Below are 27,115 nucleotides of genomic sequence, written 5' to 3'. Positions count from 1 at the left end.
GAGAGGCTGAGCATCACCATGAAATGTGCAAATTGACATAAAAATGAATAAAAGGGGAAACAATGCTCCATGTTTTTTAGGCTGTAAACTTTAACTGTTATTTAAGGCAACTAGACAGACAGTGTATCACTCTTCCTCCTGTACATTAGCAGATAAAAGGCATAACATACTTGAATGAATGTTAAATAAAGAATGCTGGAAATAACTGCATCTCCATTAGCCTATATGCTCTGCAGAGACTCCCTTCTTCATGTCGTGAATTGCAGCTGATGTTTTAATATGGCAATTGGCAATTTGACTTATACAACATTCGCAAGTTGTACATTTGACTCATACAATAACCCACCTTCGAGTGATGCTCTAGTTTCTTCATGTTTTGTTTTTATCCCCTCTTCCTTGTGCCGGACTGAAACTGTCTTTTCACCGACATCTCTTCACCTGCACTAGTGGCCGTATCAAAGCCGTGATTGGTCATATGTCAATTCATCGCAACGGTGTCGGGTTACAGACGTGCTCCCCTTCTCACCTCTCACTCTCTCTCGCTGTGCGCGGACTACTGAGCTGAGAACTGCGCACAGCAGCTGAGGCCCTCTGGGCGGGGCCCCAGCTGCGCAAGGCGGGGCCCCATGCAGCCTGCGTGATTGGCCTGTAGGGAGGGGCGGCCCTGATTACAAGTACATGGGTCTCTGTGTTTCATTCAAGCTCGGCTCTGTGTGTGTGTGGCACGAGCGCATTTTGTGAGTGCGCGAGCGGTAACGTGGAATGTTGTTGTTAGCATCTGGTTAGCTAGCTATGCTAACGGAATAAAGAGCTGTTTCTACACCAAAGTGGAGGACAGTCCTCTCCTGTCAGACTGAGAGGATCTTATAACGTCAGCTCAGTGAGGTAAGGACTCTCTTAGTGTTTAGATAGTTCACTTTAGTGTAGGTTATCTCAGTGGGTCTCAAACGGTTTGGTCACCATTTATGTAAACAAATTGCGAGGAACACCTATATATGATCATTATAGTTATTAAAGAATAAGAGAATAAATGAAAAACTGGTATGAAATACTATAGGACAAGAATACAGTTTAAAAGGGGAGTGATTAGTAAAATATCCATAAAGAAAAAGTAAATCTGTAAACAGTTCTGTTTCATATGGATGCTGAGAGATGTAGGCTATCCATAGATCTCTTCATTTTGCTCTCAAAGTGCACCAGATTGATGCATTTAACTTTAATATTTTTTAAATAATCTTCCCGGGGGAGCATGCCCCCGGACCCTCCTAGAGGAGGTTAGGTCCACACCCACCTAAAACATGTTCACATGGATAGGATACTAAATACATTTGCACACTTTTATATGGTGGCCTATGTCCATATGTTTCTGTTTTGGTGGTCATGCCACAACCGTGCATGTATGCACAAGTCATAGGTGCGCTATAAATAGCATACACCCCTGCAATGTGTGTGAAAGACAATAGACTTTACAGCATGTTTTTTTAAATTGAAGTTGCGTTGGTGTTTGTGTGTTGGTTGTTGACGGCAGTGTGTGCCCCCCCTTGGTAAATGATTTCCCCCCCATTCGATTTGTTCTAGAGCCGACCCTGCTCATAGGCCTACTTTAAATTGTATATATTTATAGAAATATATTGTGTGTGTGTGTCCGCATCTGTAGCCTGTTATTGTCTCATTATACCGCACTTTCAATGAATTCAAAGTAAATATGTGGGGGAACAATGTTCAGCTGATCTAACAGAGATTATAAAATACAGAGCTATGACAAAACACTCGACAGCTGATGCAGCTGTTGCCACATAATAATGAACGGATGTCGCTTTAATATGGAGGAGAGGAGTTCTCATTTCTTTAAACGTCTGCTGCTTCCCCTCCTCGGTCCTCCGCTCGCATCTCCTGTGGGCGGGACTAAGTCTCGAGGAGGGGAGTCGAGGAGGGGAAATTTAAGAATTGAGAAGCCTCTTATGAACCTTCCTAACGGAGTGAAATGACCCGGAAGTCCCTCAGTGGCAGCCATGATAAGTGCTGTTCGAATCCTCCAATCCTCTAGATCAGTGGTTCTCAAACTGTTTTCAATAATGTACCCCCTTTAAAAAGAAAGTTCCCCCTGAACAGCGCAGAAACCATTTTTTTAGGTACAAAATGCCTATATAAAGAGGTACAGTAGGCTACAGCGCTGCACCATCAGTGTCTGATTTATTAAAACAACAACATTGTAACTGAGAAACACTTAAATGCTACATTTCAAATGTTTACAATCCATCACTAAATTCATGGCAAACCAATTTTAACATCATGCAATAACACTAAGGCGACATAAGTTGCATTGAACTGATCTTTTTAATAAGTTGTACTTACAATTTAGTGAAACATGGGCTTGTGCTTCACTGAGGAGCTTTGTCATTCTGACAGGGAGGCAAACTGCAGTTATTACACTTCGCGTTTTGAAATATGTGTAACTCTGTTAATATAAAACCCACACTGCTCAAACTTCCTTACTTTTCCTAACATTTGTATATTTATGTATTCATTTATTTTGGGGAGTAGGGAATGAAGAGAAAAAAATATATGAGCATTTTATGAGCATGGGATTTTGACCCCTCATATAACCGGACGCGAGAGAGAGATCAGAGATCAGAGATCAGATCAGCTGCCTGCTGCTGACGGAGAACACGCAGCTCTGCATGATCTGCAGCTCCGCCGATGTGACGGACCGTTGAGCGGAGCAAAACACACTAAGAGTTAGACCTAACACACTTAGCTAGTTTATATACTCTTGAACTAGCTAAACTAGTTATAAGAAATATATGTATTCTTTACTGTCGGGTCACTCATTACAGGTTCAGCGAGCTGCACGAGACTGACGGGCTGTCAGGAGAGGGAGAGGAAAAGAGAGCGCCCCGTTTATTGTTCCCATTTTATTATCCAGAATTACTGTAAACCTTTGAATAAAGTAGTGCATCTACTATTAGCTATTAGCTATAACTATTATTTAAATGCATTACTTATGTTGTTTTTTTCATTAACATTAAATAAATCTCACGTACCCCCTGCAGTACACCAAAGTATGTCTAGGGGTCCGCGAACCACTGCTCTAGGAAAGGAGGTTTAAAACTTCGGCCCAATCCCAAACCACTCCCTCGACCCTACCCCTCCGTGACGGAGTGAACTCCGTCTGTAGCCACACTCGCAGCTCAACGAGGCTCCCTCCTGTCAGATGGAGGGAGTAAATACAGCAGCAAGCTTTGGGACGGCCTCCCCTCTCTCCGGCAGAAACAGGAAATGCCGTAACTGTATGTAACAACGGTTTCAAATCAGCATCTCTTAGACAAAAAGTTTAAATGAATAACTCAAATAAAACTCCAAACATCTTTCATTGTGTTTCAAAGCTCTTTTAGTTTTAAACCTGATGTTTATAAGCTTCTTAGTTTTTGCAACGGTCTGTAAATGTACACAACTTTATAATAAAATGCACACATTTACCTTTTTCTAGACTAAACACAGGTATGATCATAAGTTAAAAACATATGAGGTTATCATGAGGTTGTTAACATCGCAGTTTATCAGTGGATGTTTTGCTGACGGACACACACAGCGTGAGTCCGGTCAGGTAGAGACCGGTCTCAAGTCAGCAGCGCTGCAGACTCGCTGTTTGAGGGCTTGATAGCCCACTCCCCCTCCACACTCGTTGCTTTGGAACAGCCCTCAATATGGCGGACCCTCCGCGTGAACGCGCAAACGGAGGGGTAGGGTGTAGGGGGTGGTTTGGGAATGGGCCTTCCTTTATAACCTCCTTTAGCTTAGGAACCACTGGACCTCCCTCACCGAAAGGAGAGGAGAAAATGCTGCCCCACAATGCCTTGCAGCTGCAGCATTTGCCGTCACACAACAGTCGGCCGTTCACGGAAACAACCGATTATGACCGAGAAATTATATCATGAAAGTTACGGTGCTTATTAAGCATTTTAAAACGTAGGCTATGTGGTAAGTTGCCAAAGTGCTTTTTTCTGAACGTTCATCAGTATTATAATCAAAAAGAGAAATATGAACGTTAGTTTTTACTGAAATGATCAAATAAAGTCAACATTTCACAGTCTTTACTGAGCTGTGTGGGGTTTGTTCAACTTTTAAAAGAATGGTGATATACACAGTGATAGATGTTAAGGACTAACGTTTATAATAAATACATTTGTATTGATTTTAAGATATTTTCATAGTTCATACAATCATACGTATTGGGATCATTTGTATTAATGTGGACCGGAGGGAGAGGGTGACGACGAGCATATGTTTCACTTTCCTTTTTTATTTCAATTCCAACTTTGGTCATGAAGAATATGTTTCTCTGTTGTCCACGTTCATAAAGCATAAAGCAACAGCATCAGAGCACGGTGCAGAGTCTCTAGATGAGTTTACAGTAGTCCCTCGTTCTTATTAAACATCCATGTTGTAGTCCGCTGTATAGAAAACTGTAGTTTCCATAGTTTCCCCACAGCAGCAGACGCACATTCATGACGTCCGCTGGCGCATCATAAACACGTCAGATAGTGAAAGTGCAGTCGGAGGCCCATTCCCAAACCGCCCCCTACACCCTACCCCTCCGTTTGCGCGTTCACGCGGAGGGTCCGCCATATTGAGGGATGTTCCAAAGCAACGAGTGTGGAGCGGTGTGGAGGGGGAGTGGGCTATCAAGCCCTCAAACAGCGAGTCTGCAGCGGTGCTGACTTGAGACCGGTTGTCACTACCCGATCTGCAGATCGGGTAGTGACCAAGCCCCCAGGAAGTGCGCCGGACTCAGATGAAAATATTCGTGCTGGCCAAACGGCGGTACTACACTTCCGTTTGGTTGCCAGGCCATACGGGTACTTCTCAGGCATGCTGGGTAATCTGTGACGTTTCACTCTCTCAAAAGTTGGGCCATTTTATCATCATGCGCTAATGAGCAGCTCTCATAGGAATGAATGAGGCCCCGCCTCCCACGCTGTATCCAGTTCTTATTATACATCCATGGTAGTGACACCCATAGATATATATAAACACTAGATGACTCACCCGCGCTGCTGGCCAATGGAGACCGACGTTGCCACTTGGCCGCCATCTTGCTACAGGGAGTTCTCTCATTCATAACATTATGGTTTACTATTTAAATAACCATAGCTTGCTCAATTTTCAACCAATTTTCAAACGGTTTGGTTTTTTATAAACATCAAAGATGTAGTTATGATACTGTATACTTATAGTCATGGACTTTCATATGAAAATAACACACACACACACACATCAGATAAAGCAATAGCTATACACACACACACACACACAAGGTATTTATATTAAATATTTGCCGGTGTATATATTTCCATTTATTTTATTATATTGTTAATATTTAAAATAAATTATAAAATTAAAATACATTTATATTTTATATATAAAAATTGGTCTCATGTTACCACTCTGTAAGCCAAGAGTTGTTAATTTAGCTTTAAGAACAGGGACACAACTAATGACAATAGCATATGTTGGTATATTATTTAGATATTCACACCTTTATCAGAAGAACCAAACCAACATAAAATGTGCTCACAGACAGGCCAGTTTTGTCTAATTTATCACAATTATTTTTGACATGAGATCTTCATATTACTATACTAGTTTTGTATTTAGTTTCTAGATTTGTAAACAAATCCAGAACCTTTGAAATATGTTATTGAAAAAAGACCAAGAATAATATAAACTGTACCATGTGTCCTTTTGTGTCCTTCTGTAGTCCATTTGTGGTTTGTCTTGTCTCACCCCGGCTGATATATCACAAAATCCACTGTTTAAATTGTTCCCTATATTGCCCCTATGCCCCTGTAAGGTGTCCTTGGGTCCTTGGGAAAGGCGGCCTCCCAAAATAAATGTATTATTATTATTATTATTATTAAGAAGAACAACTTGGTGTGGTGTGGAGGGGATGTAGGAAGCAGGAGCAGGTGGGGAGAGATGGGGCTTCAAGGTTCAAGGTTATTTGTTTTAAATGTGTCTTGGCGATAAGGACCAGCTGCACACAATAAAATACAGTATAACACAAAACCAATAAGACACACGGTGACACATGGCACACCAACAATCAATCATCGTCCAGCCTCAGCTTTGGTATTCTTTCACAACCATGTTATGGGTTTATTAGACTGAGCAAACATAAACATATGTGGGGAACATAGTGCTGCGTCTCATGGAACATGAAGATTTAATAAATACATAGTAGGTGGCGATATATGCTCCTAGTGGTAGCGATTCGCCATTAAACAAAGAAGAAGAAGAAACATCAGGGGGAAAGAGAGGGAGACACACAAGCACCCACTACGGCACGTAACACATGTTGTTACGTTCCCTCTTGGCGAGGGGTACAAAGGGAAACGACACGACCAGAGTAGAATTGGTATGTGTTACCAGCAGTTTATTTGTAACTGCAAGTAAGTAAAATGATATGCACAAAACAGCTTGGCCCAACAACGGGTCAAACTGTTACTATCTGACACAACGGGTCTCCAAAAGAGAGTTGCCCAGTACTATACAAAAGGAAAGAAAATCTCACTTCTAAAGTGGAAACAAAACAATAAGCAAAAACTCCTCCTCCTCTCTTCGGTTTTGGGAAACCTTAAAAACATGAGAAAGGTAGCCAGATATATAAATTATTGTCAACATTTTCCTCCCTTCTTTCCTTTAACATTAAGGGTAAGGACAAAAATACACACCGAAATTATCATATTTTTGGTATGTATGCATGTATGTATAGCCTACTTTAAGAATAAGACAACCACACTAAGAGTAATAAAAAAGGTGTCCAAAAGAAACATTAAATAATTGTGTAAAGAAATGGTAACAACATATTCTAAAGAGGCTGGGTCAACAACAATCTTGCAATACTATTATCTCACATAGCCCCACTGATCCTGTGTAGCAGGACTTGTAATGTACATACATCCACTAAGTAATTAACGATTATCCTAATTTGAGTCATAATATTGTCATATCTTACAGGTGATAGGTGATCCCACGGGTTCTTGTTTGCAGACTGCGGTGATTAGAGCATCCGTAGGCTGCACAAAAGTCCGGCATAGTCAGGTACTTCTGTAAACACAAAGCCAGCAAATTCCTGTATCATAATGCAAGATGTTTTTAACAAGCCAAACCACTTGGAAGAAATCATGTGTAACTTAAGTTATGTTGAAAAGAAAGAGCAGTTCTGCCTCTCCCACTGGTGTAAAGTTGCTGGGTCAACTTTGTAATACTAGGTCTCACTCACAGCCTCTTCTTATTAGCCAGCTAATAAATACAACCACATACACAAAGAAAAGCTGCAATTTCAACATGTCCAAGCATCCTGTATCATAGCCATGCTAATAATGTTTATAATAAACCAAACCGTTTGTAAATCAGTCAAGATTTCAGCGAGTTAAGAGTATTTTTGTGCAGATCACTCACCTTACAACAGCTACCATAACGCGAATCAGAGTAACGGCCCGTCAACACTACAGGCGTCAAAAAATGCTTTCAACGCTTCGCCCATTCATTTGAATGGGGTGACGTAGGATATTTTCAAACTTCGCCGAACTGCATTGTGGGTAGCATGGCAAGGCGTTGCAAGCCTCGCGAGCGTCTATCGGCGTCAAAAGTTGAACAATGTTCAACTTTTGAGGCTCGATGCTTGCTCGAAGCTGGCGTCAGCCAATCAAATCCCGTTTTTGCAATTCCTGCCAGTACAAGCGCTAGCCAATCAAACCGCGTGCAAGCTGGGAGAGCCAGACCGCAGTTCATTTCCTCATATTCCAAACGAGAAATTACGGTAGCAAATCACCCGGTTCTTTCCGACCAGAACTATTTACCGGGATACAAACCGGAGGAACCAGGCATGGAGGGAGGGTGGCAGAGACAGTGGGTGAAACTGGTAGGTTTTCGCCTGTTTGGGGATTTTATATCCAGTTTACTTCGTTTTAACATTGCTATTGCTTTGTATGTCGGGGGCGGGAGATTCATGTGATTGGTTGTTGGTCGCGTTGCTCGCAAAAAATCGCCAAGCTTCAGACACGCCCAGCTTCAAGATTTTTTTATGCCTGTAGTGTAGACGGGCCGTAACTGTTAACTGTAGCAAGATGGCGGCCGGTCAGCTACGCTGGAAAATCTCCCATGAGCCATCTAGTGTTTATATTAGGGCTGTCAGTCGATTAAAATATTTAATCGCGATTAATCGCATCGTCCATAGTTAATCGCGATTAATCGCAAATTAATCGCACATTTTTGATCTGTTCTAAATGTACCTTAGAGGAATATTTTTCAAGTTTTTAATACTCTTATCAACATATGAGTGGACAAATATGCTTTATGCTAATGTTTATTATCATTTGAACAATGACAAAAATTATCATGAATATTAAACACAACAACCTCTGAACATTACAAATATTTGCCTCAATTCAACCTGGAACCTCTCTCATACAATAATACAATACAAATGGTGTGTGTGTGTGTGTGTGTGTGTGTGTGTGTGTGTGTGTGTGTGTGTGTGTGTGTGTGTGTGTGTGTGTGTGTGTGTGTGTGTGTGTGTGTGTGTGTGTGATGGATCGTTGGAGCTATGTGCAACTCAAGGCATATGCTCGAACGGGAGCTGCCTGGACGCTGCAATCATGTTGCACTATCCGTGCTGAGTGTGCTGACTTTTCGTACAACGTCCCACTGTCTGGCTTCCTGCATAAAGTCAAGTGCTCGGCGCAGTTGTGGCGAAATGTCGCTCCTCTGTTTTCATTTAAACAGCTCCATATCCGTTAGCGCAGCTAGCTAGCACCAGATGCTAACAACAACAATGCACGTAAGGTCTCTCTCTCGCTCGCTCGGGCCACACATACACACACCCTCCCGGTCCTCCCAACAGCCAGTCGGTGCCTGCCGGTGAGCGTGGAAGTGTGGTCTGCCACAAGCGGGCGGCAGGAGCGGGGCTGTCAGCATCAGCTTGTAGATGGTATTTTAAACTCGATGCGCTCTGAAACTACGGGGCGGCCGAGGAAAAAAAATACACATGCGTTAATCGCGTTAAAATAATTAGTGGCGTTAATTTTTTTTGTTGCGTTAACGCGTTATTAACGCGTTAACTTGACAGCCCTAGTTTATATATACCTATGGTGACACCGGTCTCTACCTGACCGGAGTCACGCTGTGTGTGTCCGTCAGGAAACACGCTGTTTACAAGTAGTTCCAGCAAACATCCACTGATAAATTGCGATGTTAACAACCTCATGATAACCTCATGTGTTTTTAACTTAGGATCATACCTGTGTTTAGTCTAGAAAAGGGTAAATCTGTGCATTTCATTATAAAGTTGTGTATATTTACAGACCGTTGCAAAAATTAAGAAGCTTATAAACATCAGGTTTAAAACTAAAAGAGCTTTGAAACACAATGAAAGATGTTTGGAGTTTTATTTGAGTTATTCATTTAAACTTTTTGTCTAAGAGATGCTGATTTGAAACCGTTGTTACATACAGTTACGGCATTTCCTGTTTCTGCCGGAGAGAGGGGAGGCCGTCCCAAAGCTTGCTGCTGTATTTACTCCCTCCATCTGACAGGAGGGAGCCTCGTTGAGCTGCGAGTGTGGCTACAGACGGAGTTCACTCCGTCACGGAGGGGTAGGGTCGAGGGAGTGGTTTGGGATTGGGCCGGATTCTCTAGTACCGCAGTCTCTTCTCCTAAATCCTTTTGAATTCTCCTATCCACTATCCCTTAACCCCGTGACGTTTCACTCAGAGGTCAAGGAATAGACCGGTTAGAATTTAGGAGCTGATTTTTGTACAATTCGACTGCAGCCTGTGTAGGGTCGCACTTTTTTCCCATAATCCCCGGCCAGCAGTCTTTCAAAACTAAGACATGTCATGACATGTTCTTGTTTACACACCATGGACTGTTTATAAATCATGGTTCACACATGCTATGGGTAACATCCTATGGTTACATCACATCCATATTTCAAAAGTATTTATATTTGTGAAGTACAGTTCAATTAGTAACTAATAACACACTCATGTTTTTGATTATCAAAGTTATTATTAATATGATATTACTGTCATCATCATTACCACACAATCATGAGCATTTTTCTAGGAGACTGCAGAAAATAATGATATAATTTAATTGTGGTTATGCCCTATATACCTCATCTCCTTAAAACAGTGAAGGTGCAGCTATTTAAAAAAAAGTACATAACTTGTGAATAAATCATAGCAACGTAAACAGTGGTGTAACGTAATTTAGTAGATTTACTCAAGTAGCCTACTGTACTTCAGTAGCCTACAGCAGGCCTACTTGAGTAAATTGTGTACTTTTACTCCACTACATTTATTTAATATATTTAGTTACTTTGCAGATTTGTATTAATGATGTGAAATAATCAATTCTTAAATCAGACTTTAGTTCCACCTGGAGTAAATTCACAAGCCCTACAGTATACAAAGTCATTAAAACCAGCTGCACCTTTACCAGCTTTGATAACGATCAATAATTATAAAACATATCACATATATTATTCTGAAATGGACCAATCTGCACAATGACTATTTTACTTTTGTTATTTTAAGTATATTTTGATGCTAATACTTTTGTACTTTCACTTGAATAACATCTTGATAGTAGGTAGGACTTTTACCTGTAACAGTGTATGCATACCGCATCACCGCTGAACGTAAATGTGTAATGTTTACTGAAAATAATTGCTTTTGTTTACATTATTTCTCTAATGATGAACAATAGCTACTGGAGGCCATAGCTCTTTGTTTTTCACCAAACTGTTAGGGCATTGGGCGTGTCGCTGAAACTAGCTATCTGCATGGACCGGTATGAGAGGAATTCTATTTGTGTTCAAACCGTTCAAAGTTTCAAACATTCAAACCGTTACCGACGGGTTGGAAATTTGAAGTGGGATGAAAGAATGTAGTATTCTTCAATTCTCGTTCTTAGTTTTGAGACATCCTATTGGTTAATCCCATCATCTCGCGATACTTGTATTGCCAATTGCATCGCAGCAACACCAAATCAAATCCAATATGTTTAGGCAGCCAGACTGAGCCAGTTGTGCCCGAGCCTGTTTTGAAGTTACACTGTAGGGAATCTTTCGGTGTGCTGTTTTGAATAGGCTTTCTCCTCGTATATTAACAAATACAACAACAAACCGGAACAGGGTAAGTCAACGGTTCTTTCTAACTGTACTTAAATATAGGTAATGTTATAGACAACGTTACAACGAGCGAACTACCGTTGACATTAACGTCGTGTATTCCAGAAAGTGCAGTGCATAATGTAAGCTAACTAACGTTAGGTCAGTTTAGCGAAACGCCCAACTAGTAGCTAATGTTTTCAAATCTAGATAAGTGGTATATATTATTTTCCAAAAACGTATAAGGTAATGTATGCTGTGAAATTTGTCCTAAAGCTTTGACTGTTTAGAGTTTTGATGGGAAACACGTTAGATGGTGTTACCTTGCTGCTTGTGCAGGTAACGTTAACTGCTTTGTTCGTCCTTCAGAAATCGCCATTGAATTGAACACATCGAGGCTTCACGATGGAAAACGTTGCCGTTTCTACACGAAACCACACCAATAAGAAGGTACGCTGTTTTTGTAACGCTAATGAATATAAATATTACATTAAATCAGCCTACTTAATGTTCCTTTGCTTTTAATTGTATTAGGGAAACAAGGAGAATGCTCAGCCTGCCTATGGATCCAAGTCCTTCATCAGAAACGACAAACCGTCTGTTACTCCCTTCCAACTGACAAGCAACAACAGAGATGACACCTTGGAAGAACATGGTCCTCTTAAAGCCAAGGTGGACACAAAGTCAACATCTGGTGAGGCCCCGCAGAAAGTAAAGCCTCTTCAGAAAACTGGTAGAGCTGCTGCTGATGTCAAACCACGACAGACACACAGCCGGGCCTACCTCAGCCAGCAGGCTGTGAGACACAAGAAAATAGTTGCAGGAGCGCCAAAGCCACCAGCTGCTGTGCCATCATCAAAGTCTGCTCCCGGCATGTACAAAGGCAAAATCGTCCAGTCTAAAATTGGATCCATTTGGAAGTCAACTACCAGCATTAGCGAGCTGGATACTAAACCATCAGCACCCAAAACACAAGGCCAGAGGGTCGGAAATGTCACGAAATGCAGATCCAAATCTGTTGCTGACCTGCCTGGGTATAGCATGCAGAAACCTGTGCCGACCAGTTCCAAGTCAGCGTTGGATAGACATGCTCAGGTCTCCAAGCCTGCCCTCTTCAGCCGCCCCCCCGCAGGATTCCGCTCTGCTCGTCCCCCTGCCAGGACGGCCCCAGCAACACTAGCCAGCACCAGCTCCAGAAACACTAAAGTGGCTCCCACAAAGGGGACCAGCACTCAGAACTCAAAGATTTCAGTGACAGACAAGAAGGTCAACAAACCTCCTATCTCAAGTGCCCTCAGGCAGTACAGATTCAACATGGAGACTGCAGAGGAAAGAAGGTAACATATTTCCCACATACGCATGTTATGCTTGCCTTAGTGCTACTGTGCATGCTCAAATGTTTTTGCGTTCCCTCTGCAGAGCTAAACTTGCCGAGTGGATGGCCTCCAAGGGGAAGACTTTCAAGAGACCAGCCAGGGCGACAGCAGAACTCTCTAAAACCAACGTCTCTGCAAAACCTGCAGCTGATCTCAAACCAAAGTCTCAGCCAGCTGCACACGGCAAACCTGAACCCAGACTGGAACACAAGCCGGACTCTGCTGCCGCGGCTCACTGTGCAGACACACCGGGAGCAGCGCCAACACACGACAGAACTCCACTCGTCATGAACACCACTCTGGACCTGCTGGAGGACTCTGATGCAGGTCTGCCTGGTGACCCACAGGGCAGTGTGGATGATGTAAGAAAACCGGCAGCGTGGTTGTTAATGAAAATATGTTTCACTGTCATCAATGTTAACTTCTTTGATTCATTTTTGACAGATCGTCCTGAACCTGTGTGATGCTTTGGATGCCATGGAGACTCCCTCTAAATGCCATGGTAAGCTTACCAACAGTCTGTTACATTATTAGTGGGATATGGTCCGTTTTTAAAAAAGAAATCATTTATCCACTTCATTAACAAACATTTGTTATTTCTGTGTTTCCATTAGAGCCCTCACTGGTGACAGATGTGTCCTCTGGTTCTGAAATAGAGGACAGCCAACCAGAGGAGGAGCTGAGCAAGGGAACACCTGAGGATGTTAGCAAGCAGCCAAAGGTTGAGCAAGTGAAGCACCAAGTAGAAGAAAGTGATGGCGTGGAGACGGAGGAAGAAGTAGAAAGTGATGATGATTTACAACGTGTGACGGAGAATACACCGCAGAGGGAGGGGGCTTCAATGATAAAGTACAGTGTGAAGACCACACCATATCTGCAAAGGTGAGTCCATCAAGTTTCATTTGCAATACTAGCCACCTCTTTTGCCCGATCCTTTCAAACAACTATTTTTTTGTTAGCCTTGAGTCCAAGTAATTTGTCCTTATTACACTTGTGAAAGCAATGTATTTCCTTCAAATCCCATTGTTCAGTGTCAAGAAGACGATCCAAGAGGAGGCCAGCACAAGTAGATCTAAGAGAAAGAACAACATCAAAGATCTGAAGTTCCTGACACCAGTGCGCCGCTCCTGCCGCATCGAGCGGAAATCGTCCCGGCTGCCGGCGATGCTGATGGATCCTGATCCCTGCGTGTCCTCGCTGGCGGAGCTGGTGATGCTGGACGGCGATTCCAACGCCTACATCTACAGGAAGAACCACGCTCTGCTGGAAGACCTGCCAGACCAGCCCAGACTGTGAGGAGCGCTGCTAATGGACACTTTACACACATATTTTGTATCAATCACTAAAAAAACCGTTTTTATGCTGTTTTATTGTATTGAGGAAAACATTGTTCTTCTTATTGTATTCTGAATGTATTTACTATCCTCTAACACTTTGCTCATCTTTAAATAAATGTGACGGATGTGCTAAACGCAGTGCAATAAAAGAAAGCTTTATCTTAAAAAGTTCAGCTGTATTGTTTACTCTATAAAAGCATCGTCAAAGTCTCGAATGAATCTTTATCATTCAGTGTCACTGATCAAAAGGACATCTTATTAACGGCCTGTCCACACAGCGGCGTGCGTTGAAGCTTGCCGGCGGGCGTGTCTGAAACTCAACCAACAAATCACATGAATCTCCCGCCCCTGACACACAAGCAGCGGTTTGATTGGCTAGAGCTTGTACTGGAATTATGATTCGATTGGCTGACGCTTCTGCAGAGGCTTCAAAAGTTGAACATTGCTCAACTTTTGCAGCGAGCCACGCCAGCAAAGCTCCGCTTCCCACAATGCAGTTCGGCGAAAAGTGACATCACCCCATTCAAATTGAATGGCGAAGCTTTCAACGCACGCCGCTGTGTGGACGGGACTGTTAATCTCATTTGAGTGCAGTGAGCTTCGAACTACAGTGGCTGAATTGAGTAATTCAGGAAAGTGAGTTAAAGGACATGCACGTAAATCAGTAATAAAATAATGCTGAGTAGTTTTGAACTAGTAACTTCTATAATGTCATTTATCCTTTCAGCACAGTTGTCGTCAGGTTAACCTGGATTTATAAAGTGTTCTTACTAGTTCAAACAGATTTCCAAAATCAATCAGTCTGTATTTTGTGCAGAAGTGTGGGAGAACAAATGAACACCAGCCATCACGTTGAACCCCACTTTAATTGACCACATTGTAAAAACCCATTTCAAGCATTCTTAAATGAACACTGCTTTCTTTTGAACACTTAATTGCAAAGTACACTTCCTGGACGTTTTGACACCAGATCCCAGATGAGACATTTCATTATAACAAAAAGAAAAGAAAATCATCCACAAAAAAAATCAAAAATCTCTGATGCAGTTTTCTTCCCCCAAACAAGTATAAAAAGTATTCGTTCTCTCCACTCATCTGCAGACCACAGGGGAAGGTGTTCAGTGCTAAAAGGCTTTTCTGCGTCTCAAGGTTTTATGTCCTTGAAAGACCTCGGTTGTCCAGATCTTTGACCTGAAACACAAGACTTTGGGTTAGAAAGATCTACTAGTACCTTCATAAAATAAAGACCAATCCAAGCATAACTAACATCTCAGTTTAAATGTTCACAATGTAGAGCTCCAACAATCATTTTCATTTTCCATTAATAGATTATTTGTTGGAATAGATGACATGTAAAACAATTTCTTAAATGCAATTGATTTCTGAATAAAAAAGGGCCATCATCACAGCTCTTGCTTTGTCTTAATCTTTGTCCAAAGAAATGAGTTTCACTATAATTTAAGTAGCAAATTCTCACAAAACCATGAGATGTTTGGCCTCATTGCTTAAACTTTAAAACAACTTCAGGAAACGTTTTGATTAGTCTTTTGTCTACTGACTGGTCAATTAAATATATTGTGGCAGCTTAAATATATTGAAGTTTATGTTGGTGAAACATGTAAAAATACTCTTCTGTTCAGCACCGTCATGTCTGCTCAACACTTACTTCCTGCATTGCCCCAAATCAATGTTTCAGTAGATCTGATCTTAGCAAAGTCTTTATAGACAGAGATGATGATGATGATGATAATATTTGAATGACAGCATGAGGACACGTTGTTATCTTACCTTGTATATCCTAACCAGCCAGTGCTCTGTTGTGTAGGCCTCCTCCAACACATCCAGTTCAAAGTCTTTGTTCCCGATCTCAGCGTTCCTCACTCTGTCGTAACCAGGGGGGCGCTCTGCAGAGAACGTCAGGAGCATCATCACAATTACAGTACAAATGGCTACATTATCACTTATTGTACCTACTTTTTTCATATATGTATTTCCCGTAAACATTTCTTTTTATAACGATTTAAAAAATAGCAGATAGCAATATCGTTTTCACCAACTGTTCTTTTGAATTATAATTAAACCATCATCTTATAAATGAAGGAGCTGCATCATTTATCGTCCTAAACTTAGTGGTTATTTAAAAGAAAAAAGCCTACATTCACATTCGGCCCCTGACAGAGGGTAACATCGGGTCATGCATGACAACAGCAATACTCACTGGCTTCTGTGTAGACCTGTCCGAAGCGGTAGTAGCACATCTTGTACATGAGGCAGTTGAGCAGGACGGGGGAGCCCTCGCGGTCCACCCGGAACTCTCCGGTGGGGGTGTAGTAGTCGTGCTCCTTGATGTGTTTGCCCGTGTCTGTGCTTCCCCCGATACGAACCATCCACAGGAACTTATTGATGTCTGAGGCAAACAGATGGACACATAACAGAAATGATGGTAAAAAAACCTCTTAAATATAAGCTCTTATTTATTTGCCTTCCTTTTCCGTGACAAACTTATTCAGCAAGCAGTAAAAAAACTAGTTCACTTTTAGGAAACTAGCAATGTAAGTACTAGAGCAAAGATATTTCCAGGTTAGGCAACATCCGGGAGAGGAATACTTTAGCAGAGTCAGTGTTGTGGAAGTTGTTGCTGTGCTAACTGGCAGTATCCTCTGTTTTACACTGACTGACCTAGTAGCTGAGAGTCATTACATCTATGAGAGTACAACAATTCACACTTCAAAACAAAAGCACCAGCCTAGGGAGGATCATGTCCTGGCAATACAAGACAAGACATGAAAGAAAGCCATTACCTGGTATCTTTATGGATTAGCTTAAGCTGTTTTGAGTTTCTATCTTCCTGTCTATTCACATATTGTGAATCACTTTGGATTAGAGTTTCAGCTATATGATTTGTAACGTAAAAAGCTAGTGGTTTCCAAACTGTGTGGGACTTGTTTGTGCAGAGACCATTTGAGGGAAATCAGTTGTTTGCAATGAAAGTCGTTTCACAGCAAACATTTAGAAGATGCATGCTGCCGTGTAGGATGGCACACAATAAAGCTGCGGTAAGGCATTAACTACAGTGAATGTTTTAAATAAATTAGAAGTAACATTTACAAGCAAAGGATGTGTCAGAGTGTGTTTGAAACTTTCTTTCATTGATAAAAAGCAAGGCTTACTACTAAAACAGACTTTTAGAGCCAACTCTGTGAAGCCTCCATCTATAGTACAAATATAGTCTGTATATGTGCGTGGTTACTGTTATTTGGGACGTACCATCTGAAGAATAGCCCGTCAGTCCTCCAAAGATGACGAGCACATAGCTGACGTCCAGCTCCCTCATGATCTCATAGGCTCGCTCCTCTGTGGAGGCCATGGCCTGCAGAAGAGAACACAGTTACCACAGCAGCTCTTTTTGAAAGGTGATTACCCTGGAGCTTCCTCAGCTCACCTGTCCCACTCTGGAGATGTGTGTGTTGTTCCACGTGTTGTTGTCCACTAGAATGGTTCGATTTGCCATGGCCGTTATCTGGTAACCATAATCCCACCATGACATGACTTTGGCATCCTGGAAACACAAAATGAAACCGCTTACTGCCTTTAATCCAACAGCTATGATGCTGCTAACTTGTAACGATGCGTCTGTCATTCTGAAGGCGTTTCTCCTGACCTCAGGGGTGTTGTGGCGCAGCCAGTAGTAGGCCTCTCTGAAGTCGTCGAAGATGATCCGGCTGCCGTCGCCTCCACGAGCCGACAGCACGATGGAGGGGGAGGAGTACGCCTCGCTGGTCACCCAGGTGGAGTGGAAGGTGTATGTGATGAGGAAGAAGGCCATGACCAGAATCATCCCACTGGCAACCTGGGAGTATATGCAACAGGAAGTCAGCAGGTGTTGACCTTCTTCTCCATTAGTGTGCTTTTATTCTGAATAAACATTGCTTTCCCAGTCAGAAAGAACACATCTGCATCAAGATAGTTCCATTGCATTGAAAGAGCTTATACCACCACCTAAAACACACGACTCGACTCCGGGCAAAGAACAGGATTACTCACGAAAATACTCCTTTAATGCTGTGTGTGATGCTTCCTGCCTTGGCCAGGATGCCTTAAAAGAGATCTATGTCCTCAATGAGACTCTTCTATGGAATAAGGCCATTCGGAATAGTTTAAAGCTTCACTCATAACATTCATATAACAAATATAACGCAACATTGGAATTCAGAAACCTGGTGTTTCTGCAGATGCAAATGGAGATTAAGCTTTGAAAGAATAATAAGAATAAAGACATTTTGCTAGCTACAGTATTTTCCTCACTGGGAACTGAAATGACAAAAAGAAAAGGGAACTATTTTATATTTGTGGAATCCACAACCCTATTTAAGTACTTAAAACCTGGCAGGAGTTTCTTTCTGCCTGAACAGTGACATCTCAATACTGTTTTCATTATTCTTGTTTTAATATCATGCCTCTCACTGGCACTGGACACGATGAGTTTGTCTAACCAGTTTGAATCTGAAGACGTGAGGACTCGGGCCTCCTACCTCGTTTTTGATGGGGTAGGTGGGGTCCTGCTGCTTCTTGTTCTTCTTGTCTGGCCGGCTGACATCCAGATTCTTCATGTAAGTGGTGAGCACCTGGGACACACCGATGCCCGACAGGATGCACATGACTGGAGCCAGAACCAACATCAGACGCACCTGAGGGGGAGACAATCCAGCAGTACATTAACCCATGTAGAGTGGTGCAGGAATGAGTCCTACATCCGGAAATAAGTACGTTTTTTAGCACTTAAAAACGGTCTCAAAGTCATGTCTCAAATGTTATTTTGATTGAGTTTTAAGTTAGGTGCCTGAAATAAGGTCTGTTGTTAACACAAGCTTATGAGATTTATGAAATGAAATATGTCAATTAATTCCCCACTGGTGAATGTTTGTAGCTTTTATGTGTCCCAAATTAGACTACTAAACGTCATTACACGAATATTAGCAACCTTTAGCTTAGCAGTGATGACAACAGCTCATGTGACCGCCATGTAGCTAGTTTATTTACTATTTGTCGATTGCATTTATGCTTCAATGATCACATCAGTGGTGTTTGGTATGTGGAGATGATCCCGCTGGACAATACATGCGAGTAACATAAACATCTGTTTGCAACAGATCTTCATTTCTGCAATATTTTAAAATCCAATTAAAAACCCCATTGTTTTAGTTGAGGAAGCAATTGCGTTGCTAACTACCGACGTCGGCATGCAAAGGTACATTATCGATGCACTAAGCCGGTATAGAGATAAAAACAACATCAAAAACCTTTACTGAATACATGCATTTCCATTCAGCTATGTTTGATCAAGCAACTATGCCATCTTCTGGTGACACTGTAGATTTCACAAACCTAAGTAAACAGATCGACGGCTCTCTGCAGAGTTGTTTGAGAAGTACGTGTGACTATTAAAGACGTACCATGACAGCTGAGAAGTACATGCTGGTGACTCCATACATGATGATGAAGATCCTGTCGTCTGACAGGTTGTTGAAACAGTAGTAAAGACCAACTGTAAGGAAAGGCAAGGGAGCAGTCAGTATCTGTGTGCTTCCTGTGCATGAAAGATGTAGATCATACAGTACTAGATTTGTGTTACTCTGCGTGTGAACTTACAAATATCTGGGCTTTTGGTTGGACAGAAATCTGAACTTTAAACACCATATTAAAGTTCTAACTAAGAACAGACTTAAACGTTGTTTTTCGACTTCTTCCAGTAAGAGGTTGGTCTCTGGCTTATTCCTGTCCCAGCTGGACTACGGCGACACAATCTATAGATTTGCCTGTCCCACTGTTTTGGCCAAACTTGACCCACTCTACCATGCTGCACTGCGATATATATCAAATGCACCCTATAGGACTCATCATTGCACACTGTACAGCCTAACTGGATGGTCCTCACTTAGTATGCGTAGGATGCAGCATTGGTTTTTATTCATGTATAAAGCCATTTTAGGAAAGCTTCCACTGTACATATGTGCCAGATCTGCTCCAGTTTGTGACTCTTACAACCTCAGACCCAGTGCCTGGATACGGGTCCAGGTTCCTGCTGTGCGGACTGAGGCTGGGAAAAGGAGTCTTTACTATGGTCCTTGGTCTTGGAATGACCTTCAATCAAGCCTCAAACTGAGGGCACTTGTCTCAATAGCCTGTTTTAAATGGAAGTTGTCTGAAGTCCTTACCACCAGCTGCTCTTGCAGTAATAAGTAGCACCTTTCTTACTGTCCCAAATGTGCACAATGTAGTGACTGCTTTTCATCTTTTTGAAGAACGTAAGAACGTGTAACGTTGCTGCCTTCAGGTCAGCATTGTAAATGAGATTTTATCTAAATGCTTTTTATCTGGTTAAATAAAGGTTAAATAAAATAAATAAAACACTTGCCTGGGAACATAAAGACCAGCAGCTGGAGGTCAAAGTAGTACGAGGACCAGGTGGTGGGCTGATGCTCAGAGACAGAGGCGATGATGGGAATGTTGTTCTTGGCATAGGAGGGATCCAGCAGGGAGTAGAAACGACCAGTCCATGGAGAGATCTTACCTGAAGGAAGATACTTTTGGTCAGTCATGATCCGAACAAAAACTACATTGCTTTCTCACAAGAGGAAAGGAGAAGGTGAAGGGAGTGTTAATCTAATACGTTCTTCTGCATGTTTCTGCTGGTGAGCCCTCTTACCAGTCAGCATGAGAACGGTCCCCACAGACAGCATGAGGAAGCCCACCAGGGAGATGACGCTCTTGAACAGCACCTCAAACTGCTGGGCATTCAGTTTGCTGCGCAGGTAGTCCACAAAGGCGTGGATCTGGCACAAGCCAAACACACCGAAGGCTGCCATGTGCTCTGATGACTGCACCGGCTGGATAATGACACAGACAGGAAGTCAGACTGTGGACACAGAACCTTTTTCCCCAACACATGACATTGTATTTTAAGGGTTGATCAGAGTAACTCAAGAAACATGAGACAGTACTGGTGTTGTTACTAAAATGAATACTTTGACTGATACTGTACCTGCCTACATTACATTACATTACATTTAGCTGACGCTTTTATCCAAAGCGACTTACAATAAGTACATTCGACCAGGAAGACACAACCTTGAAGAAAACAGAATCATATAAGTACATCAGGTTTCATAGAGCCAAACATTTCAAGTGCTACTCAACTGGCTTTAGGTAAGCCAGTCCTTTATTAGTATAAAAGTGCTTTGTTTATAGTTCTATCGCTCAAAGTGGAGTCGAAAGAGATGAGTTTTCAGTCTGCGCCGGAAGATGTGCAAGCTATCTGCCGTCCTGATGTCAATGGGGAGCTCATTCCAACATCCTGGAGCCAGGACAGCATTTCTCAATGAGGATGTGGAAATAAGCCATAAAACAACAGAAGTGTATCATTGTACCCTATTGTGTTCATACCTTTAATATCCCAACAGAGAAACTCTAAAGGCCACATTGTTCCCACCTTCACATGTCACAATGCTGCTTAAATAAGTTGAAATGCTTGAAGAGAATACGAGTACTAGTACTAGCAGTATTGTCAGCTATTTTGTGGAATCAAGTTCCCTCTGGTAAGTAGTGATCCAGTGTTTAAGTCTAGGCTAGCTTTCAATGTGAAAAGATATCTGTGTTATTGTGTTGCCCTGTTGGAGGAGCCTGTGACCTAAGATTGTCATCGACTTAACTACACTGTGGCTATGTACGAATGACAATAAAGCTTTGAATCCTTCAATCTTGAAAAAGAGAGAAGCCATAGTGTGCTGCTGCTGCTTTTGACAGGACTGGGGCAAATAAGAGTTGGTGATGTGTTAATACTGTTTTACCTTCATAAGTATAGACACAACTCAAAATTGCGGTACTTTAGTTCAATATCCCGGCAAGTCTGCTTTGTCAACAAAATGCTCGGTATAATAGCCGTTTGTCCAATGTGCTAAGTTCCTATGCCACTCAGTCTGCAAGGGTGTCTTACTTCTAACTCGTGTTCTATAAGATTTAAAAATCTTAAACAAAGTTGGATCAAAAATAAAACTCCAATAACTACTTGATGACTCAAAAACAGGCTGTGTGCTACAACACTGCATTTAATAACTAAATGGCAGGACTCCATGGTAACGCGGCTAAAAACCTGTTTTGATTCACAGTTGCAGACTTCCAGCGTCCTACTGGCAAACCATATTTAGACTCTTTTGGACAAGCACACTCAAATCTGAGTTACTGTACCATCACCCGTCTTAACATGACATTAGCATAGCCCAATAATATCAATTATACAAAACGTTGGTATTAATTAAAAGGAAGTTCAAAGAATGTTATCTGTCTTGCCAACATAAACATTTCTTAGACATGGTTTTGTTACAATTATTACTGTTGTCGTGCACTTGTATATGCACGTGTCTGAAGAAGCTATGCAGCAGTCATTATAATATAGGGTATAGAGCCACTTTTTAGACAAGTAGTAATGTGATACTTTTCTAGTTTCGGCATACTGTGCGGCGCTTCATCTTCACTCACCTGGAAACCGACAAAAGAGATCTGCATGGAGAGGATGGTGCCGAGGCAGTACACTGTGCAGTAAGCCACGTAGATTCGGTGAGAGAATCGGCCCGTGATCATCAGAACCAGGACATGGAGGGGGATCAGGTTGATGAGGAACACGTAGCCACCCCAAGAGGAAACCTATATATTTACACAAATGCCTTATCAGGACCTCTATGAACTCAGAAATATACAATATGTATCATGCACTTTGGTCTATCCTCACCATGTAGAAGTAGGCCAGCGCGCACACGGACGACCAGTACACTGAGCCCGTCTTCACAGCCTTGATCCACATGTAATAGGTCAACAGCATGCAGAAGATGGCAATCCCTGAGTAGGACAGCACCGAGGGATTTCATTAACAATCTTTTAGTGAGGTTTTATTCAAATACAGTGTTTTGCATATCAAGTGCATGCATACCTTCGTTATCATAGGAGCCAGCTACAGATCGAGAGATGTAACCGGGCACCACGGCAATCATGGCAGCAGCCAGGAGCCCCGCACCGGCATCCTGCAGGGGAGGAGGGCTTTAGTGGAAACAGTGTGTACACCATCATAACTATAAAAGCATCATTAACCTATACTCATCATAGCTGGTTTTTATTTCAATATAAAGTTCTTTGTAATCATGTTAAGAAGAGTACTAGTAAATAAAGTTTATTATTTATATATTATTATTAACAGCATTCTAAAGCAACACTCTGTTCTAATCCGGGAAATATGTTTAACAATTTATTTTGCGACATTAAAAAATGACCCTGATAAAGTCATGGTTTTATATTTAAATGTCGGCTTAAGACACAAACTAATGAAAAGAAGGCCTGTGTTACCATCTGGCGGTGCGGATCTTTTAAAAGATGTGTGCGTTTATCTTCTACCTGGATTTTGACTGCTTTATTTTTAATTCAAAGCTAATTCACCGGAGTTCCCCTTAATAGAAAGAACAGCACTTAGAGTTTATATTCTTAAATAACATGGATTGTTGTCATTTTCATGTGTTTTCTACCTTTAACTCCTTGGTGAAGTGGTAGGTGACGACGACGGTGAAGGAGGAGAACAAGGGAGCCAGGAAGACACAGACATTACGGATGTCAATGGTGATGTGGAAAAAATGTAAGACATGGTAAAGGACGGCAGAGGTGATCATAAGTCCTGGAGAGAGGAGACAAGGTGTTCCAGGTTAGCTTAGCATTAGTGCTAATCAAAGGCACACTGATTAACCTCTGTTCTTTAACTGAAACAACACTTGAACGGCTCTACTTTTGATATCAAACCACCCAGAGTAAAGATTATAAGCAAACATTCATCTACTTTGCTCTCTTATATATTCTTCTGAGTCCTACCTGGATAAATGGTGCCACCAATGATCCTCCCTAGAGGATACCATGCCCGGTCGTCAAACCAGTTGTGAAACTTATAAAACCCTTCTTCTGTCAGGAAGCGGGTGGGTGCGGTAGTTAAAGTACCTGAAGGTGAGATAAAGGCAGAGTTAAGGACACGTTAAACACACTTTGTTCTTCACAATGCTTGGAAATAAGCACCACACTTACGGATCGAACTCATGGATGACACTCTCAAACCTCAAGACGGAAAAGAGTCTGGTGGAGAATGCTGAAGAGAAGGGAAAGCACATTGATTAATGTGTTCAGTTTGTTTTGAGGGAGAGCATGGCATTGTGTATGGGAAGTAGAGAACGTACAGAGGATGCCAGCCATAGACAGGATGAGCAGCTTCAGCAGCGTGTCCTGCTTCTCATAGGACAAACGGAGGAAGCCCAGCTTGGTCATTTTGGCGAGTTTAGGAACAGCTCACCATACAACCTAATGGGAGGGAGACAGACACTGTAAGACTGAGGTACAAGTTCTTCTGATTCAGGTCCACTGTCTCAAGGAAGAACATCGTACTGCCAACAGCTATAACTCCGTACAACACTTTACCTCTGGCTAGCAGAGAACTCCCAGCATCATAGTTGATTACGTTTTTCTTTTTTACACCGACTTTGTATTCCCTTTGTATAAACCTAATTCATTGATTTGTATATAGTGTTCTCACACTGTACTTCATTTACATTTCATTTAACTTCAATCACTTTTAAGACATATCATATATAATGTTCCGTTTACAATTTGTAGTAGGTTGGTCTATTTTGTATACTAACCTATTTTGTATATTTGTAGTGTGCCATAGAGATACACTAAAGACACATATTTCACTGTTGATATGTGTATACATTTACTGTTTTTGTGCACGTTCTATTTCTACTGTTAATATGTTTATATTGACCGTTTATGCACTTTACATATTTACATGCTGCTGTGACAATTTCCCAAATTGGGATCAATGTAAAAAATCTAACCATCTATTGATACGATGTAAGGAAAAAAACATTGCCTAATATACATTTCTATTTCAGAAATAGATCCTGCAAATAACTTATTTGTAATGTCAGGTTTTAAATAAGCCAGATCATCATATACAGTAATCAAAGTCTTGAAACTGTAAAGAGTGAACTTCCATGTCCAGACCAACCAGATAAGGCCACGTTCTCAGATGTGGCATCAGGAACCAGGAAGCACTCACTCTGGAAAACCTCTGCAGGGATTTATGCCTGTATTCGGCACATTTTGTAGGTTTTTTCAAAGCAAAAACACAAACCAGCAAGCTAAAAAGAGCTCTTATTAATGCTAATTAGAGCTAGCCCTAAAAGTACTGAGACTCAACCGGCACTCCCAACATCACAGAGCAAGGAAATCAACATTAGCTAGTGTTTGTGCACTACGTTACCTATTAACATGCACAATATGTACATTTAGAAACAATGCAAGCATCGTTATAGCATGGACTGCATCTTACAGCAAGTCAGCATCAGGCCGGCTAGTGCTGATGCTGCTTCCATTTCAGCCAGTTAAAAGTGTGGCTAGCGAGGCTAACCTGCTAGCGTCTGTATAATGAACACCTCTGCCCCGCGCCTCCTGACAGACTTATTTTGAAAATATCAGCGACACCTTCACAAATGACAGCAGGACAACAGTTTACAATACACAATTAGTTTTCCTGTTAAAGCTCCCAAATGTAATATTTAATCTTCAGTAAGACTCACCCGCTCCGTTCCTATTTCTCATACACTATTCACACACAACCTTAATCGAGAAATAATCCCGCCCCAACCACGCGTTGCTACGCGTTTATTGGTCGAGCATCGGTCCACAGAAATCACACATAATTCTGATTGGATATTTGACTGTCATTCAAATTTGGTTTCCTACCTTGCCGCTGTAGTGCAGTGACGTGTCCTTAGTTAGGAGGCAACGTGTCGCCCCCTATTGGTTAAAAGACGAACAGGAGTCAGGACAATATAATTTCAGTGGTACAACAAAACTCATTACAGTAAATTGACAACCATTATGACAATATATAATTAAACATTAGTTAAAAAGCACAACATAAATGATCTGGATGTCTATTTTCAGTCGTGATCAGATATCTTTACTCAGTAACAATGCAGTGCCAGCATTATCTTAACCATTAGATGCATAAATGGGTAAAAAATGACCCAGTGAGGTGGTTTTCTTGAATTATCTTTGTAATTATATTCCACATTCCAGCTATTCCTCAAAAAACATGTTTTTGATATCATGCCATTCAAATGTTTAACTTACATTTTAAGAAATTTAAGTTTTTGTATTACTACCCCAAAGCTTCCATAAGTGGGTCAAAAATGACCCATTATGCATTGTGTATGGAATCCTCGGGGAACCTTATCAACTGTGGCTGTCAGGAATACATTCACTGTAGACCACACAGACTACATCAGAAGTGACACCTCTCAGGAAGATTATTTTAGACAGCAAGATCTGATATCTGTCAGTATTATAATAATGATAATAAAACATTATATTTGTATAGGGCTTTTCAAGGACTCAAAGTCGCTAAATATAAGGGAGGGTTAGGGTGGGGGAAGTAAGACTAACAAACACGATCAACGGGCATGGATTGATGGGGGGGTTATGAGGGGGGCTATAGAGAGGAGATGAGTTTTGAGAAGGGACTGGAATAGTGGAGATATTGGGGGAGGGAATTCCAGTGCCTGGGAGCAGCCACAGAAAAGACTCTGTCCCCGAAGCTGCGTAGTTTGGACTTGGGGGACCGGCTGAGGTGGTTCTGAGGGACCGAGGGGAGGATGTAGATGATGAAGAGGATGGGGCCGAGTTCTGATCCCTGGGGAACGCCTTGGGTGACTGAGGGTGTGGCAGTTTGTGGAGGGAGATGAAGTGGGATCGGTCTTATCGGTCCAATTGGTCTAAGTCTTTACCTCAGAAAATATTTGATGTCATCAAATTGATATATTTTAACAACATACTTGCACATTCATGTGTTTGCGTGTCATTCATGACTCTTGTCTGCAGAGTATGTTATTATGATGTAGCCTACTTTATAGTTAGTTAACACTAGCCAGCTATCTAACGAGGGGTTATGTATTGTAACCCTAGTTATAAGCACAGGCGGAGCCCTCTACTGGACTATATGGGTACTACCTCTCAACCATACTATGCAAGCATTCACCTACTGAGATATCTATAAAAGTAGCTGGCCCCCGGGGCGGGCCTACCTGAATGCGCGCGCAAGCTCACCGTATAAAAGGCGGCCTCGCCTCCTGACT

General features: G+C 41.8%; 2 protein-coding genes and 1 long non-coding RNA gene across 3 annotated transcripts; 1 reads left to right on the top strand and 2 right to left on the bottom strand.

Annotated features, from left to right (window-relative positions):
- Positions 1–6,128: 6,128 nt before the first annotated feature.
- LOC117553083 lies at positions 6,129–7,206 on the bottom strand. The gene is made up of 2 exons (XR_004570075.1): positions 7,019–7,206; positions 6,129–6,636 (listed from the first exon to the last, which is right to left on the bottom strand). It is a non-coding gene; the product is annotated as an uncharacterized LOC117553083 (long non-coding RNA).
- A 3,793-nt stretch (positions 7,207–10,999) lies between these two features.
- On the top strand, positions 11,000–14,060 carry si:ch211-266i6.3 (cytoskeleton-associated protein 2). Its single transcript, XM_034226817.1, has 7 exons — positions 11,000–11,204; positions 11,549–11,629; positions 11,714–12,516; positions 12,599–12,917; positions 13,000–13,057; positions 13,170–13,437; positions 13,587–14,060. Exons 2-7 carry the CDS (start codon positions 11,585–11,587, stop codon positions 13,849–13,851), a joined length of 1,758 nt encoding a protein of 585 aa, XP_034082708.1. The 5' UTR covers positions 11,000–11,204; positions 11,549–11,584; the 3' UTR covers positions 13,852–14,060.
- A 679-nt stretch (positions 14,061–14,739) lies between these two features.
- On the bottom strand, positions 14,740–24,242 carry stt3a (STT3 oligosaccharyltransferase complex catalytic subunit A). Its single transcript, XM_034226816.1, is given in 18 exon segments — positions 14,740–15,083; positions 15,681–15,796; positions 16,111–16,299; positions 17,160–17,262; positions 17,335–17,451; positions 17,554–17,742; positions 18,425–18,580; positions 19,346–19,437; positions 20,308–20,463; positions 20,599–20,779; positions 22,428–22,592; positions 22,678–22,784; positions 22,876–22,966; positions 23,462–23,607; positions 23,799–23,901; positions 23,903–23,921; positions 24,006–24,066; positions 24,155–24,242. Coding segments are annotated over 18 exon segments (2,118 nt in total). The 3' UTR covers positions 14,740–15,044.
- Positions 24,243–27,115: the final 2,873 nt, after the last annotated feature.

Source organism: Gymnodraco acuticeps, unplaced genomic scaffold, assembly GCF_902827175.1.
Source record: "Gymnodraco acuticeps unplaced genomic scaffold, fGymAcu1.1, whole genome shotgun sequence".
Lineage (NCBI taxonomy): Eukaryota > Metazoa > Chordata > Actinopteri > Perciformes > Bathydraconidae > Gymnodraco > Gymnodraco acuticeps.
This window is presented reverse-complemented; position numbering and strand designations above follow the sequence as displayed.